The 16,910-nt window shown below is 40.9% G+C and overlaps 1 protein-coding gene across 5 annotated transcripts in view; it reads right to left on the bottom strand.

The window, feature by feature from the left end:
* UNC80 (unc-80 homolog, NALCN channel complex subunit) overlaps positions 1 to 16,910 on the bottom strand; it is a gene marked incomplete at both ends in the record, with an annotated part of 189,003 nt that overhangs the window by 140,251 nt on the left and 31,842 nt on the right. For 4 of the 5 annotated variants that reach the window (XM_084242072.1, XM_084242075.1, XM_084242073.1 and 1 more), the window contains 6 exons: positions 2,884 to 3,030; positions 10,530 to 10,895; positions 12,578 to 12,846; positions 13,832 to 13,972; positions 14,926 to 15,142; positions 16,291 to 16,425. In XM_084242072.1, the coding sequence (XP_084098198.1) occupies positions 2,884 to 3,030; positions 10,530 to 10,895; positions 12,578 to 12,846; positions 13,832 to 13,972; positions 14,926 to 15,142; positions 16,291 to 16,425 (1,275 nt within the window). The remainder of the gene's footprint in view (positions 1 to 2,883; positions 3,031 to 10,529; positions 10,896 to 12,577; positions 12,847 to 13,831; positions 13,973 to 14,925; positions 15,143 to 16,290; positions 16,426 to 16,910) is intronic. The other variant, XM_084242076.1, reaches the window with a different exon arrangement.

Genomic DNA, 16,910 nt, shown 5'->3' with positions numbered 1-16,910 from the left:
AACAAGAAAGATTATAAAATGCTGAAATTTGGAATTAGCAATAGACTTCATGTTATCACTCTTCATCTCTACCACAAAGTTAGATGGATTGATATTTTCAAAGATTTATTTTATTTATACAAACAAGAACTGGGGTGTAGGCCAGAGGTGTGGGTGGGGAGGGGTTGTGAGAGGATTCGCTGGAGACAAAATGGGGAACAGAATAGGCAGATCCACTGAGATACACTGCTGAGGGTAACAGTGGGCAAGACAAAAGAGGTCTGCCGTGCCATATGGATTAGCTCCCTGGCTGGGGATTGAACTCATGCCACAGTGGAAGGTGATTGCTTGATAGCACTGATTCAGTGATAGTTTTAACACTTGCACCTCCAGGGAGGCCCTGGATTGATTTTTTTTTTTTTCATTCTTCCCTGGTGAATTCCTAGAAGATTGGAAATTAGGTGGTGTTTTTATTTCAGAGGAGTTACAGGATGATGAATCCCAAGCTGATTTTTCCCTCACAAAATAAGTACTACTTACTATAACATGAAGTTTGCTAAGGAGTTACATAAAATGTCTTGCCTGAAGTAGTATTTAATTATTATTCCATATAGAATTTTTGAATATCTTCACTGCAATATTTACAAAGCACTTTAAAATCCTTATTTGAAAGTACAAAAGTACATATTATCCTATTTTCTCTATAAAATACATTTAAAAAGGTATAGTTCTAATCTAATGTTTTGAGGCTATTAGAATGTCTAAATGAGTTCCATGGGAAATTTAAGAGTCAGAATATCAAAACTTGAGTACATTGAAACTGAATGAAAATTTTAAATTTCTCTAAGAGGTATATAATTGCTAAGGAATATATTCCTTTTAATAATCCAGGAATATCAGCTAATGATGATATTATTCTAAGAAATCCATGCTGGGGTTGCTAAGCATTTTGATTAATCTTTAGAGTAGGCTGTTTCTTCTCCTAAAGTATAGAAATCCTTAATAAGTGAACAGTTAAGTAATTTTTTTGTTAGAAACTGAAAGTTACCAACGGTTTCATTCACTTGTGGAGTATAAATAACCAAAGAAGCAAACTGACAAAACACAATAAAAATAACTCTTAGATTCTATGACTACTACAGTGGTTAGTGAGGGGATGGGAGGGTAGGAGGGGAATGTGATTGGGTAATGGACTGTGCTTTGGTGGCTGGTGAGTGAAGCACGAGCACATATGGAGGTGTGAAGTTGTGCTTGCAAAATTATATAGTCATGAAAAAAAAATTTGATAATAATTTTTTAAGTAATTTCTAGAAAACAATGCTTTAAAAATCTGGAAATACCTAGTTTCTTAAATTAGGCATTCCCAGGAGAAATTTCTCAAATTTATATCTCTTGAAGAATGTGTTCCCTAAAGAGGAGTAAGTAAATATAATTCCTATAACGAATATTAAGTTGAGCTACATGATAAGGGAAAGGTTGCCATTAAGTAGTCAAATGAGAAGTCAGTAAAAGTCTGTCTGGACAACTTAGTGGGAAAAATCCAATACTCCTGGAGAGGAAATTATGGTCGACTAAGCCTCTCAAGTGACTTCTGATTCAACTTCCCTTACTTTCCCCAAGTGTAGAAAGACAGGTTCTGATATTTATACCCTCAACTAAAGCATGACACTTCTTGTTATATTTTAGTGTTTCATTTTGTGGAATTGGTCTTTTGTATGAAGTGAGTGATGTATATTGCCTTAAAGGCACTTTTTCATACTGTGATAGAATTAAAATTCAAATGTCAGAAATCATGTATGTGTACACTGATATGAGCAACATCAGCTTTCTATTGCCTCACAAATTATTTTCTTTTTTAAATTTTGGCCTCAAAATCTAGATCTTGGTCCAAGTTTTCTAGTTTCAGAATTTAGAAGTTACTTACTATAGCTATAACCCCCATATACATAAAGCAATATAATACAAAAATGACAAAAAATATAAAAACAGAAGGATACATGATGGTAGATAGGGTAGATGATGGATTGAGACTCAGCATGCTACTACTGTGTGAACATTTCACAAGAAAACCTAATACCAAGGAAAATGGCTGGCATTAGATTTTGACATGATCCTAAAACTCTGCTAAGATACATCAAAAGGTTTTGTGGACTAAATTTGCATCCAGACCTTAGGTTTTCTTACAATTTCAATTCAAAAGTTCATATGGGGCAACTGTCCCAGCTGGGACTTGTTGAGGAGATGGGTCATTGCTCAAGTGTGAAGGGAAAAGAAGCAATAAGCGAAGGCAAATGCAAATGAGCTGGAATAAGATCACATTCCATGACTTGATGCTTTGCAAGCCCAAATGCAGAGTTTCAAGTTTCACACAGTTCAAGAGGACATGACCTCAAACGTTTAGAAGCCAAGAATTTATTCTCAAATAAAGCAGCCAGAAAATGACTGGCTACTTTTACAGTCCCATTTTGTCCCAATAAGGGCCATTTTCCATGTCTAAGTAAGAACAACAAACTAAGCCTTAAACTTAGACCACTTTTTCTAATATAAAATAGGTTTCTATAACACCCAGGCAGGTGATTAAAAGTCATTTCTCAAAGATCATGGGAAGCTCATGAAATGTATTCATCTTTGCAAAGTTCTTTAAAACCATAAGTCACATGTTCCAATTATATACCCTTTCACCAACTGGGAGTTGTCCTGCTCTTGGCAGGCCAATTAAAATTTCCTAAGCCTGGGTTAGATGTCTTGAGATAGCTGGTGGGAATCTTCCCACTACAAGACAGCATTAATTACCCCTATGAAATACAATATTTTTCAGGAAACACTGACCCTCATTGTCAAAGGACTCCTGAATTGGAGGGAGGGAAGAGGGAGAGGAAATGGAATCTACTGTAATTCTCTTACATTCTCTCGGAATACCTGGTGTCTCAGACGATCTCCAGAGAGCCCCCGGTGTCCTTCTCCGCAACCATAGGCACATCCCAAGGACTTCACTATTTTAATGAGCATGGTTAGAGCAAGCCTATGGTTGCTTACAGGTGTACTTTCATCCTAGAACCCACAAATGAGAAAGAAAGAGAATATGTTCACTTAGCCTACTACTACTTAGTGCCACTAAGATTCAATTTTATGATTAAATCAACTCCATATATTATACAGTAAGCACCTGTCTTGGGAACAAGAATTACTAAGGGCTCAACAAGCAGGTTAATTTTCCTAAAATCTAGAATGAGGTTAAAAAGAAAAATGTCTACACAATTTGAATATCTTCCAATGCTAAAGGACATGAATGTAGGCCTCTTTCTTAGAAGAGATGCTTATGATTCAGTGAAACAGAACAGGTTTCTCTTCCTGCCCCATCAGATAAGCATTCCTATCTATTGCATTTAACAAGCTTGTCTTCTTACATTCTAAGAAAAAGGAAGGCTATTCCTAGAAGATAATAAGGAAGCTTAACATCTAAGGAAGTTAAACATCAGGTATTAAAAAAGCAAGCTGGCACTCACCTGAAATCTCCATGTGCCTGCATCAAAAGGACATGATGACCCTAGCCCATCTCCTTTTTGTTTTACTCCTTTGTATAAATACCCCTGCCCTCTGCCAAGGAGCAGGACGGTGGTCTTACACGAGTCTGCTGCCCTCCTCAGTTTGTCAACAAATTAAACCACTCTCCTTCTCCTCAATCTGTTTCCTTTCATTGGCTGAGAGAAACTGAGGACAGCATTCGGGTATCACTTACATATTCTTGATGAGCTAACAGAACAATTTCCCAGAGAGACACAGTGAAAACTATCGAAGAAGTCTAACAGATTTTCCTAGAAACTACCCTCATCAGGGAGGTACTAAAAACACCACCAGGCAAAGACTATTGCTAAATTTTTGGAACTGACCAAAGTCTGGAGCTTTGAAATTACATGGGAATTTCTGACTTTTTCAAAGTGTAACAGGGTGGTCCCCAGGAAAGGGGAGGTTCCCTGCCCCTCCCAAGGAAGGGTGGAGCTGAGCAGAAAGAGGAGAAGCTGAAGAAGAGACTGAGGAAGGAAGCAGGATGGAGCCAGGAGACCTGCAGGAGGCGCATGGAGCCTAGAGACACGTGAAGAAACTGCGCTTGTTTTTTGGTCGTAGACTGGGTGACACAGATGTGGGTGAGACCCATGGGGAGGTGACAATGGCAGTTTTTATCTTGATGTTGATTTTGCTCTTTTCCTTCCGGGCTTGTCTGGTTATTTCTGACCCTTTGCTGTGGGTCCCCACTGGAAGATGCTTTAGACTTGTGGCAGGCTTTGGGGCCTTGCTCTGGGCCAATCCCATTTGGATATGGACTTTTACCCACGAGGGGATGGGTAACTTTGGGTGCTTGATTTAGAAACTAGACTCTTTGCCTTACCTGTATTGTTTCCTAGTTTTATTAAAGTTCCTTCCCATTAAAGTCTCATATGTTTTGTGTTGATGCGGCGGATGGCAGAACCCATTTAGAATAGGCAGGTTTGCGGGGTTTGGGCTGCCCCTCTCCCTGTCCTATAACAAAAGGGTTAGAAAAATCCTTACACTTCAGATGTATTGTCATACTTATGCAATAGTAAATCCTTATGGCTCAATAGGTAAAACTTCCTGAGAGGAATTAGGAGAACCATTCCCCTTTCTTTGGACCCTTTTAATCCTCAGTGTTAGGGAGAACATCCTGGAAAAACAAACTTCCTTAAATTACTTCCAAAGAAGCTGTAATGGGTAGGAAGGGGCACTGCGCAGGTTTTCTGATCCAGCAGACCGGGTAAAGGAGAGAGTCCTGGAGCACTTGGTGACTTTTGCAGGCTTTTATTGGAATTACCAGGGACACAGCAGGCAGGGGTGCTGGGGGGGCTGGGAGGCTGGCAAGTCTTCACCCTATCTGGGCAAGTCTTCACCCTGTCTGGGCTCTCCAGCGTTTTCTCGTGGTTTTGCTTCTCTCTCTGCTTCTGCTGGCGTCCCAGTGACACTGCCCTTAAAAGCCCAGTCTTAGCCCAGGTGAATCCCATTTAAATAGGCCCACACCCTACTCCAGGTGCCCGCCATCAGGCATGCATTCGGGACCACAGGGTTCCCTCATCTATCCTAATGGCAGGAGGGCAGAAAAGCCTGATACTTTTTACCTTACCCCACAGAAGCATAAGAAAGCTGTTGCTAAAAAACACAGATCCTGCCATGGGGCAAGCCAGTATTTTAGGGAAGCATCAGCCTTACTCACTTCTAGATACCTCCTGATGTCTGCACATACATCATGGACCTGAGATTCCAGCTCCTGTTCCTTGATTACATATGTTAGATAACTAATGTCTCTGTTTTAGTTTCCTCAACCTTTAAATTGCAATCTTAATAGCTTCATTTCCTGCTATATGAGTTTACTACAAAGAAAACAACATAATGATGGATGAGAATTTCTCCATAAAATGTCTTTTCCATAGTCATATGATCAAATTGATAAACTCTAGTGTCACACACAAAAAAAGAGCAAGAGCACTCGTATGTATGGAGGGTGTTGAGACAGGGCAAGCTAGGGTTATTGGGCAGTTTTAGGGACCATGCAGGAGGGGAGCTCTGAAAAATTCAGGAAGGCTTCAGAGATAAGGACGAGCAAGGAAATGAAACCAATTCCACTGGGAAAAACAAACATCCTAGCACCACAGATAATCTTGTTAAGGATGGTCCTGGTTTTCTTCAGATGATAAGATAAAGTGTAAAGATGCTCACCTGGAGGGCTAGACCATAAAGATAAAGATATAACAAATGGGGAAAGACAGACTTGTTAGATAAGGAATGTGAAGATCTCCCACTCAGTAGCAAATTAAGTGAGACAGCCGAAAACTGACCAATCACAAAGAGACTGGTGAAGTTTTAGAATAATGAGGAAAAAAAGGTATATATTCCCTGAGACACAATTCCACTTTGGCTTCCTTGCCCCTCCCAGGCCTGGTTCCCTGGTCTGGGAGTCCCACTTTATTTCTGCTCTTTTTCTCCTCAATAAACTTTTTTTTCTAAACAAACCTGCCCTGCCTCTTCTCGCTTGCTTGCCTGAGCGTCTGCGAAGTTCCTGCTGAGGCTTCGTGAGACACCAACCCGTGGGGGGTCTAGCGGCTGGGGCTCAGCACTGCCCTGCAGCCTGGAATCCGTTCCTGGCTGGGAGACTAAGCCTGACAATTCTGTCATCAGTGTGAAAGGGATGAGGTGTGAACTAGACATCATCATGTGGTAGAGGAAATTCCTTGCCTAAAGTTACAAAGTTCAGTGTAGTGAAGGTGGTGCTGGACCCCAGAGATGACTCCCCCTTCGGGACGGAACATTCATTCTGTGAGCAGCTGAAAGTGTTGATGGCTGACAACCCTCAGCTGAGTTCCTCTGCAGGCAGAGCACTGCCTCAGCCCCAGTCATACTCTCCCTGGAAACTCTGCCTCCACCACCTGCCAGAGGAATAAAGAGGGTGGAGTGTGTGGAAATTGTAGAAAGATGGTCCCCTTTACTTCAGGTGGGTGTGGAGGTGCCATTTAATAAAGTTAAAACCTAGTCTCTGCACTTTGCTCAGCTCAACAATGCTGGGAGACACAAAATAAATAAGGAAGGGGAAAACAACAGTTGCCATGGAAACCTGGCCAAGTCACCACATGATCTTAGGGGGCTATAGAGAATTCTGGCACGACACCTCCTGTGCGGAAGGCCCACCTACACCTGATGTGTCAACAGAAAACAACCAGAGGAGATTGACTCCCCAAGTCATGAAAAGCTCCCCAAAACAGGTTATACAAGGGAGCCTCAAATCCTTCAGGCACAGACCTCTCCTATCTCGCCCACTGCGTCTCTTCGCAGTGTATTTCGATAAGTTTTCCTTTTCTGATCTCCGCTGTCTGGTGAATTCTTTAACACCCCCTATCCCTCCCCCTCCTGCCTTGTCTCTGGACTCACCCTGATTCTTCTCCACAACAGTGGGGATTACTTTGAAGAGCCACCCCAGCTTTAGCGCTCCCTGTGATTTGCACTGAAACCTCTGCTGCAACTGGAGAGAGGTTTAGCCTCTCCCTCTACCCTGTCCTGCTTCTTTTATACTTCAGAGATATTGATCCTGAGAAGTCACTGGAAAAATATCCTGCACTCATATCTCCACTTCTGAGTTTGTTTCCTGGGAAATCTAAAGCTCAATGAGTGGCAAATAGAAGACTCCAGCCTATCAGTAGACATTTGTTTATTTTTATTTGTGCATTCCAATTCAAATAAATTTTAGTTTGCTTTCAAGTCTTAGTTCCATAACCTCAGGCAAGCTAGTTAACCACTTTGTGCCTCTAGGCAGGATGCATCATAATACCCAAATTATAGAGCTGTGAGAGTTTGAGTCAAAATATGCAAGGCCCATTATAATAGCAAAACAAATGTTATCAGCTGTGTAGGGCACTGCTATCCCTTGAGGCAACTTTGTGCAAATTAGAAAAGGCTCTCATGAGGGGGAAGGGGTGAATCAGAAAAGGATGAGTCCTTTCTGTAGATGCAGCCTTCAGTGAACAGCTTGGTGAGCCACTTTGGACCAGATTTCAGTCCTTATCAGTCCCCTTAAGCAAGAGCTTTTTGTAATATACAGCTCAGCCAGAGGCAGGGGCACTTAGCATCACCTTTGCAAGGTTGGACATGGAAGGTTGGTTTACAAATTTCTCTAGTTCTGAGAACCTGTTGTAAATATATATTCAGGTTTACATTTCTTTAGAACTTCAGATGACCTTGGAATTTAGGTTCTTCTCAAAGGAGACATTCAGAAAGATGTATCAAGCTTACAGGCAGAAATCAGGACACATATGAAATAACATTTCAAAATTTCAGTAGCCCTTTCTTTCTGAATATTCAATTCTCCATGCTTCTGGTATTCGTTGGTTGCAAAATTAGATAAATCCTCTGATTCCACTGAAAATAACAGATGGAATTGGGGCAGAACAGACCTGTGTGAATCACACAGAAATAGAACACTTGATCTATGGTCACATTTGACTTACAAATTCCCTGTATTACAAAACATTATTTTATAGAATTAACTACATACACTTCTATGATCTGACTTCTAAAAATTCATAATGGTAAAAAGCGATAAATTTGGTCAACATAATATTTGTATTATCAAATGTCTACTATAGGGCCTCCCCGGTGGCGCAGCGGTTGAGCGCTGGGTTGTGAAGCTGCCCACAGCCTCTGCAGCGCCGGTTCCATCCCCGGCTGCTCCCCGGCCACCAGAGGAGGGTCCCACATGGCGAGCAGACCTCTCCTGCCGCCCGCTGTTCCCCTCAGTAGTGTACTTCGGTCCTTCTGCCTGTTCTGCTCCCCGCTCTGGCTCTGGTGAATTCTCTCACCCTCCCGCGCTTCTGACTGTACCCAGTGCATGTATAAACAAAACAAACAAACAAATAAATAAATAAATAAAAACCATGCCTCTATTAAAAAAAAAAAAAAAACAAATGTCTACTATAACACCTAGATTTTAAGGAGGGAGAATTCTTGCAACTCTTCATTTAGAAATGAGATGAAAATACTACTGGGATAAAATTTTAGAATTAAAACAAAAACAAATAGTAATTATGAACATAGGAGAATCCTTTTGTATACCTAACAAAAAATCTTATCTAAATAGTTGGAATATCTACTAATAAAAGCTTATCAAATTTTTACAATTTTATTTTTAGTCTTTCTGTTTTCCCTTGAGTATAATAATGGATATCTTATTTCTTTGAGTGACCAGCTTAGATTCACCACAGACTAACAAAACAAAATTTAGGAAGAATCTCATTATGTGTTATACTTAAAAATGGGGTCCTTAAAACATGTATCTGTTTTCTAATTCCTACATAACTGTTGACTAAAATGATTTTTTAGGCCTTAGTATCCAAGATGAAATTTTTGTGATCTATACCATCATTTAGGTAATTTTTATCTAAGATAGGCACTGAGGACCTTTGGAATTTCCTCAGTGGTCAATGGGGAAGTAAGATGTTGGGTATTACAAGATTTTATTAGAAATGGGTTTTACATATATATATATAAACATATATACACACATGTATATGTACACATACGAAAAAGAATATGAATAGAAAATCCTAAAGAAAAGGTTCAAGAACACAACCAAGAATATTGCGGCAAAACTATTTGGATCAAAGTCCACTAATATTGAGAAAACAAAAGCAGACAATGAAATGAAGAACAGATGACAAGTATGGATTAGACATGCAGCAAGAGTTGGAGAAGAAATTATAAGACAGCAAGGAGCACAGCAACACTTAATTCAGAAGTAAAAACTCAATACTCTAAGAAAAATGGACAACTTCTAATTTAAATAATATGTAGGTGGTAGAATTTTGCACAGTGAAATCTTACACTTGTAAATACTTAACCTGATTGACAACTGCTAGAGATTTTAAGATCTTGTTGATTTCAATTTCCTAAAAGTATTTTCCAACTCAGAATGAAACTGACCTTCCTACCTCTTGATCTTGGAGTTGCCAGCCTCTAGCATTGTGAGAACTATTTTCCTGTTGTATAAATCACCTAATTAATGGAATTTCGGCGTGGCATACTGAGAAGGCTAAAAACATTGTTCGATTAGGTCCCGAACCTGAGGGTCTTAAGAAAGAGACTATACTTGTTGAGATTGAGAATTATGGCAATACAGTGTGTCTGAGATGTTATCCTGCAGAAATAACATGACCAGGGAATTAGCTGTACCATTTCTTGGGATGGTTTCTGAATTTAGAATATAGTTTCATCTAACTGTTTCTATGACACCAACTGAGAACTTAATGAAAAGATTTCTAGCTTCATTATTCTTTTGCTTTAGTGATTAGTGGTTATTCTGAGTCAACAAATTATTGGCAGTAAACATTGGAGAGAAGTAAGGGGCAACGTTTTGTGAGGAGAAAAAGGGTATGCCAAGGCATTCCTGGTGGCACAGTGGGTTGAGTGAAGCACTGTGAAGCTGTCTGCAGCCTCTGCAGCACGGGTTCGATCCCCGGCCGGGGGCTACCCACATGGCACGGCAGACCTCTCCTGTCTTGCCCTCTGCTCCCCTCAGCAGTGTATTTAGTCAGTCTGCCTGTTTTGTTCCCTGCTGTGTCTCTGGTGAATCTTCTCACCCTCTCTTGCCTCTGTCCTGTACCCCAACTCTTGTATGCATAAATAAATAAACCTTTAAAAAAAAAAAGAAAAGCAACATCCCGATAACAATCAGTGCACTGGGGCTTAGATCTTGACTTTTAAATGACATTCTCTAGGGCCTCCCCGGTGGCGCAGCAGTTGAGTGAAGTGCTGTGAAGCTTTCTGCAGGTTCTGCTGCGCCATTTCGATTCCCGGCCGGCCAGGGGGATACCCACATGGTGCAGCACACCTCTCTTGTCTGGCCCGCTACTCCCCTCAGCTGTGTGTTTCATCAGTCTGCCTGTTCTGTTCCCCGCTATGTCTCTGGTGAATCCTCTCACCCTCCCACGCCTCTGGCCTGTACCCCAGTTCTTGTATAAATAAAAAAAAAAAGAAAGAGGGTGCCCGGGTCATACCTTCTCTTGGTTCTTGTCATTCTTCTCATAAGGCCCACCTCCACCACCTCCACCTCCACCATCACCTCCTCCGCCACCTGCATCTCCACCTCCTCCCTCTTCTCCTCCACCGTCTCCAGCACCGCTGACCGAAGGGCCCCCAAAGCCGCAGGTGGAACTTCCAGAAACTTCCTTGAACTGGAAAGTTCCCTCACTTGGTCTCTTTTCCACACTCTCATTTTCCTTGTTTTCACTCTTCTTTCTGTTCTTCTCCACACAGGGCACCACACCAAGTTGAAGCAAACACTCAACAATGTTGAGCGCCACATCACAGATGCGAGAGCTGATGTCATGGTTGAGGACGAGATACACGGCCTTCAGGACCACCTGGAGCCAGAGACGAACAAGAGGTGATTCTCCTTCCTATATAACTTTGATTATTTATTTAATCCATTTCCTTTAGGCTGGTCTATGCATTAGAGCATGAATAATTTAGGTAATTTTCAGATGTTCCTAAATTGCATTGGGACCTTGTGTTTGCACTTTATGTAGAGTACGGATCACGTAAAGCATTAAAAATGTATGTGGGGGGCCTCCCCGGTGGCGCAGCGGTTGAGCGCTGGGTTGCGAAGCTGCCCGCAGCCTCTGCAGCGCCGGTTCCATCCCCGGCTGCTCCCCGGCCACCAGAGGAGGGTCCCACATGGCACGCAGACCTCTCCTGCCGCCCGCTGCTCCCCTCAGCAGTGTACTTCGGTCCTTCTGCCTGTTCTGCTCCCCGCTCTGGCTCTGGTGAATTCTCTCACCCTCCCGCGCTTCTGACTCTACCCAGTGCTTGTATAAATAAATTAAAAAAAAATCTTAAAAAAAAAAAATTTAAAAAAATTATTAAAAAAAATGTATGTGGGGGGCCTCCCCTGGTGGCACAGCAGTTGAGCACTGAGCTGTGAAGCTGCCCGCAGTCTCTGCAGCGCCGGTTCTATCCCCACCGGCCTTGGAGCTACCCACATGGTGTGGCAGACCTTTCCTGTCATGCCTGCTGCTCCCCTTAGCCATGTGTTTCGTCAGTCTGCCTGTTCTGTTCCCCGCTTTGTCTCTGGTGAATCCTCTCACCCTCCCGCACATCTGGTCTGTACCCTCGTTTTTGTATAAATAAGTCAATCTTTTTTAAAAAATTTCATGTGTGTACCACCTCACTTAAGTGTGTATTTCAAATCTCATCATGATACAGACAAAGGCAATGAGGATACGGAAACACAGAGAAATAACTGGGGAGTAATTGGGACTGACCTTATGACTGGCAGCTTCCGTTTTACCCAAATGAAAACATTCATGTGATTTTTTTAAAGCAAAATATCTTATTTCTCTTCCTTTTACTTCCATCAATAATTTATTGTGAACAATGACTGCCTTATGCACATAATAGAGGGGCATTTGTGCATTCACAATTGTATCCTTATTTATACTAATTTCAAATGCCAAATATTTCTGTTTAAATTACACCCTTATATTGATTTTAATATAGTCAATTATTTACTGAGTCAATTCCCTAACATGGAATAGAAAATTTTGTGAAATATAATTGTAAAACACAACAGTATTTTCATTGGCTAATAACTATAATCAAAACAGGCACTCTTGAGAATGTGGGTTGAAATCTTTTAAAGGACTTCTGTTCATTCTTCCCTGCTACACAGGAGGTTTATAGTCATGTTGCTTATATAAGAAAAGAATATAAACTGAGAGGTTTTCACTTTCATTCTTGAAAAAAAAAAGGACTAAGAAAACATACACATTTATGTATATTTATATGTGTGTATTCATGGTGCACTAATATTTTTGGATTTTAAAAATATTCTGAATAGATCTCATATAATGTTTGAAAGAAAAGGAAAGGTGTATTTAAGATGGTTGACATCATCTAACATGGACCATTTCTATATGGGTAGATTTTTCACTTTAAGGTCCAACATTTTTCAGAAAATATATGACAATTTTATCCAACATTGTAAAAACTACACCAAAGAGACAATATCTTTCAAGCTTTGATAAGAAAAATTCTTGCTCCTTACAGAAAGATCAAGCATGCCATTCTTGTGGACAAAGTTATTGGTCCCATCAATATGTTCTGTGTCCTCCAAGTAACTATAGTTGATGCAGGAGTCGGTGAGGCTACGTGGCAGGTTTGCACAAGCCAGGGGCTCATGTGGCATCTCTGGGATAGGCACCTGGTTGCACAGCTTCCTCATATGCTCACTGAAAAAGTCTGCGTAGCCTACGTTGAATGACGCCAATGTGGTGTTGAAGGTTGCAACTGTGATCGTGGAGATCTGTGATCGCACTATTGGAAGGAAAGCGATGGCCTCATTAACCTGTGACATCGTGTTAGACATTATCATTGAAATCATGAACATAATCACAGTTGTAGCTTTTGGAGATGTTTGATTTATGATCTGAAAGCTATTCTTCACTCACCGGGAATGACTAAAGGCATTAAAGTCATGTAATAGGTGATAAATAATGAAACTTACAGAAACTATGGATTCCAACTGGCTTCCTTAAGATCCAGGCCAGAATTTTACTTTTGCCTAAAGAATGAATTTTACCCACTGCTAATGACAGACCCCATTTATATAAATGTGTTTAGTTAAAGCATTTCCTCTACAAGTTTGTGTTAAAATATTTGGCTTTATCTACTATATTTAACCAAGAAACAAACGAAGTATTTCTCCTCTCTTTTTTTTAAGAGTAATGGGATATAAATTTGTGGTGGTAGCTACTAATATCATCAAATACATGAAATGCAGTCCAGAGAAAAAAGGGGCCTTAACGGACATTTGTACATTAAAACCACAGAACAAGACCCCAAGTTGCAGTCCACCCAGAGACACATTTGCTCCACATGAAGCACATCAGGCACTTAACTAAGACAGAAGCTGTCTGAGCAAGGACTCTGTGGTCTCGGGAGGCAGTGACTATTTTTCCACTGATGGTGGACAAGCCTTTTGAGGGACATTATAGAGTGGAGCAAACAAAGTATGGAATCTAGATGTTCTCCAGTCTCTGCTAACCCTACGATCTTTTTGAAACCAGATGAGAATGAATGACCTGCCTTTGGAGGTGTGGTGTTCAGAAGGCGCTGTCAAATAGGTCTTGCTATTAAGCAAATTCTAAGTATGAACCATTCATAAGTTCTTAAGCAATATAATACAAGAATGCAAGTTTTCAAAAAGCAGAAGCAGCCAGATTGCAATGAAAATGGAGCACGGAGTAAAAACAGGAAAAGGAACCTGAACTCCCGCCTGCAGGCGCCGCCTCCGACCCACCTTCCTTGACTGTGTTTTCTCCGTGGCTGTTGGGGTGGTCGGGCAGGTCACTCACCAACGTGTGATGGGAGTGTGAGTGCCTGGCGCTCAGACTCTCCATCTCTGTGGCAGCATCGGAACTGCCGCGCCGGGTAAATTTCCCTGAGATGGACAAGAGACCACAAGGGCTTTTAAAATCTGAAAAATTCAATGCAGAGATTTTGCTTTCACAAAGGACAGCAGTGAGAGTCAGGGAATTATAGGAAGCACTTGAAGCACAGTCAAATAGCAGGATTTGAACCTGCCTGGGGAATATTCAGGGTCAAGATGATGGATAAAGCTGCCTGGTAAGGTCAGCCCTGATCTAAACCAAATGTCAGAAACCATCTGTTGGGTCCTGACTAGCTGTCGGCTCTTGATTTTAAGCTGGCCTTCTTGATCTGACATCCAGCAAAGGAAAAAAAAAGTTTCTTTTTCTTTTCTTTAGTCTTTCTTATTTAATATCACATTTAAAGTCTGTCCTTGGTTTCACTATGAAAGTTAATAAGCAGAAGCCTTTATGACCATAGATCCATAGCTAGAGTGATCCAAGAAACGGGGCCTTATATAGTTACACAGAATTCTTGCATAATTAATTCAATTTTCTGCATTTTGGGGGCTATGAAGACATAGCATTACTTGGGTATTGAGGAGTTTTCTTTGGGCCCAAATTTCTAGACTAAACTGTCAAGAAAGCACCAGATTTGGGCCTCCCCGGTGGCACAGTGGTTGAGCGTTGGGTTGCGAAGCTGCCCGCAGCCTCTGCAGTGCCGGTTCGATCCCCGGCCACTGGGCAAGAGTTCCCACAAGGCGCGCAGACCTCTCCTGTAGCCCACTGCTCCCCTCAGCAGTGTATTTCAGTCAATCTGCCTGTTCTGCTCCCCACTCTGTCTCTGGTGAGTTCTGTCACCCTCCCGTGCTTCTGACTGTACCCAGTGCTTGTATAAATAAATAAATAAATCTTTAAAAAAAAAAAAAAAAGCACCAGATTTGCCCAAAAACCCTAGATCCCTAGATTCTGATTTCTAGACAGGTCATTCAAGCTCTGCCCTACTTTGGAAGATGCTTATGGTCACCTAAAATCGTGGTTTGCCAGCCTCCTTTTTCAATGCCTCGCCTGTCTTCTCCAAGTCCAGAGAAACTGCCAAATGAGAATGTGCTGCGGGTGGGGGAGACATCTAGGTGGTCCTCGTGAAGCAGAAACGGCACCCCCATTCTCCTTGGCCTCCTCTTCCCTGTGTGGTGGAAGGGAATGGAGCCTTTCCTTTCTCGGTCCTCTTTCCGGCTTTTGAACTACAAGGATGAGAGATGAGAGGTAGACAATGAGCAAAGGAGAGGTTATGGCTGGCTGTCCCAGAGGATGCCATGACCTGCAGTAAAATATAAGCAATTTCCCAGAAGAGAAGGCACAAACTCACTGAATATCACCCAATAGAGATGGGAGAAATTTCTGCAAAAGTTAATGAGCAAAAAGTAATGGGTCTTTTTGCTGGTTTGGATTAGAAACCAGCTCATTCTCAAAGTGTGACCACTGGATCAGCAGTGTCAGCATCACCTGTGAAATTATTAGAAATGCAAATTCTCAGTTTCAAACCCAGACACACTGAATCAGAAATTCAGAAGGTAGTGCAGCAGTGTGTGTTTTAATAATTCCAAAAGGTGAATTTGAGTGTAAGATAAAATTATAATCTAAGATCCTTGCGTTGCCATGAGGGAGAGTCAGTAATTTTTTTGTTGTTGTTATTGTTCAATTTTTAAATATTGAGATCATTTCTTCCAGTCAGACAACTTCATTTGTGTGCTGTAAGGGAAGGCAAAGGGGTTAGAGTGTGCACTGATGCAAACCCATTACTCTAACCAGTCAAATAAGTTCAACATCCAGTGCAACCAGTTTGGAACTGGTTGGGAATTTTTTTTTTTTTTTGAGAATTAAAGGGCTTTATTTCTTTTTTATTAATTAATTAATTAATATATTTTACATAAAATTGCTCAATCTTTATACAATGTTTGCTTTCTCCTGTGTAGTCCCTGTACAATTTACTTGGGAATTTTTTAAATCTTAATTAATTAGTTAATAATTAATTGAGGTAATATTGGGATACTACTGTAGTGCACTCACCACCAACTCACCCATCTTTCACTCCCGTACACCATTGTGCTTTCTCTTTGTTCTTCCTCTCCTACCTTTTTCTACCCCTCCCAACCTTTGTGCTTCCATTTGTAGTCAGTTTTTAAGGATTAGTTTTTAAGCTTGTTTTTATCTATTGGTTTAGCTACCTTATATTCCATATATTAGTGACATCATCTGCTGTTTATTTTTCTTTTTCTGACTTATTTCACTTAGCACTGTCCCTTCTAGCTACATTCATGTTGCCACACTGGCAAGTTTTTTTTTTTTTTTTAACTATCAAAATAATAAAAGCATAAGTGGTTCTACTCACCTTCTTAAAAATATTCATGCCAAGGTCTGAAGAAAGGTCTGGGACTGCAGACCTACGTAGATTGGTCAATGAAACCTTTGAAAAGGCCTCAGGGCTGAGAGATTTTTCCTCTTCATTACACTTCATGGTAAGATCCTTAATAGACAGTAAACATAGGCTTAATGATGAAGGATTTAGGGCTTTGTATCCAAGCACTTTTCATACGGAGATGTCATCTCTTTAATAGGGAAATGGCAATTGTTTTGATATCTATGAAGGATTTAGCAATATTCCTAGTGATGTCATTGAGATACTGGCCAATTTTGAGTTATGCAAAAAAAGGTTAAGTCATGTTTAGTAAAATGCTAGTGTCATACATTTTATGATATCTGCAATTGACAGATCACGTGACAACTCTTAACTAAAAATTCAGTTATCTAGAAGACCTAGTTTTCCATTATTCTGGAAAAACAGACAATACCCTAGATTAATGTGTACATGAAGCATTTAGATAGCACTCCTCTGAAACAGCAGCAAAATAAACAGCAGCAAAATGGTCCAGCAGCAAGAAATAGAAGAATAAGGCCACTAGTATTAGATACCCACCAGACAGCATGCACTACAAGTAAGAGCTGGATGCA

The sequence above is a fragment of the Talpa europaea genome (genome assembly GCF_964194135.1).
Source record: "Talpa europaea genome assembly, chromosome: 1".
In the NCBI taxonomy this organism is placed as follows: domain Eukaryota; kingdom Metazoa; phylum Chordata; class Mammalia; order Eulipotyphla; family Talpidae; genus Talpa; species Talpa europaea.
This window is presented reverse-complemented; position numbering and strand designations above follow the sequence as displayed.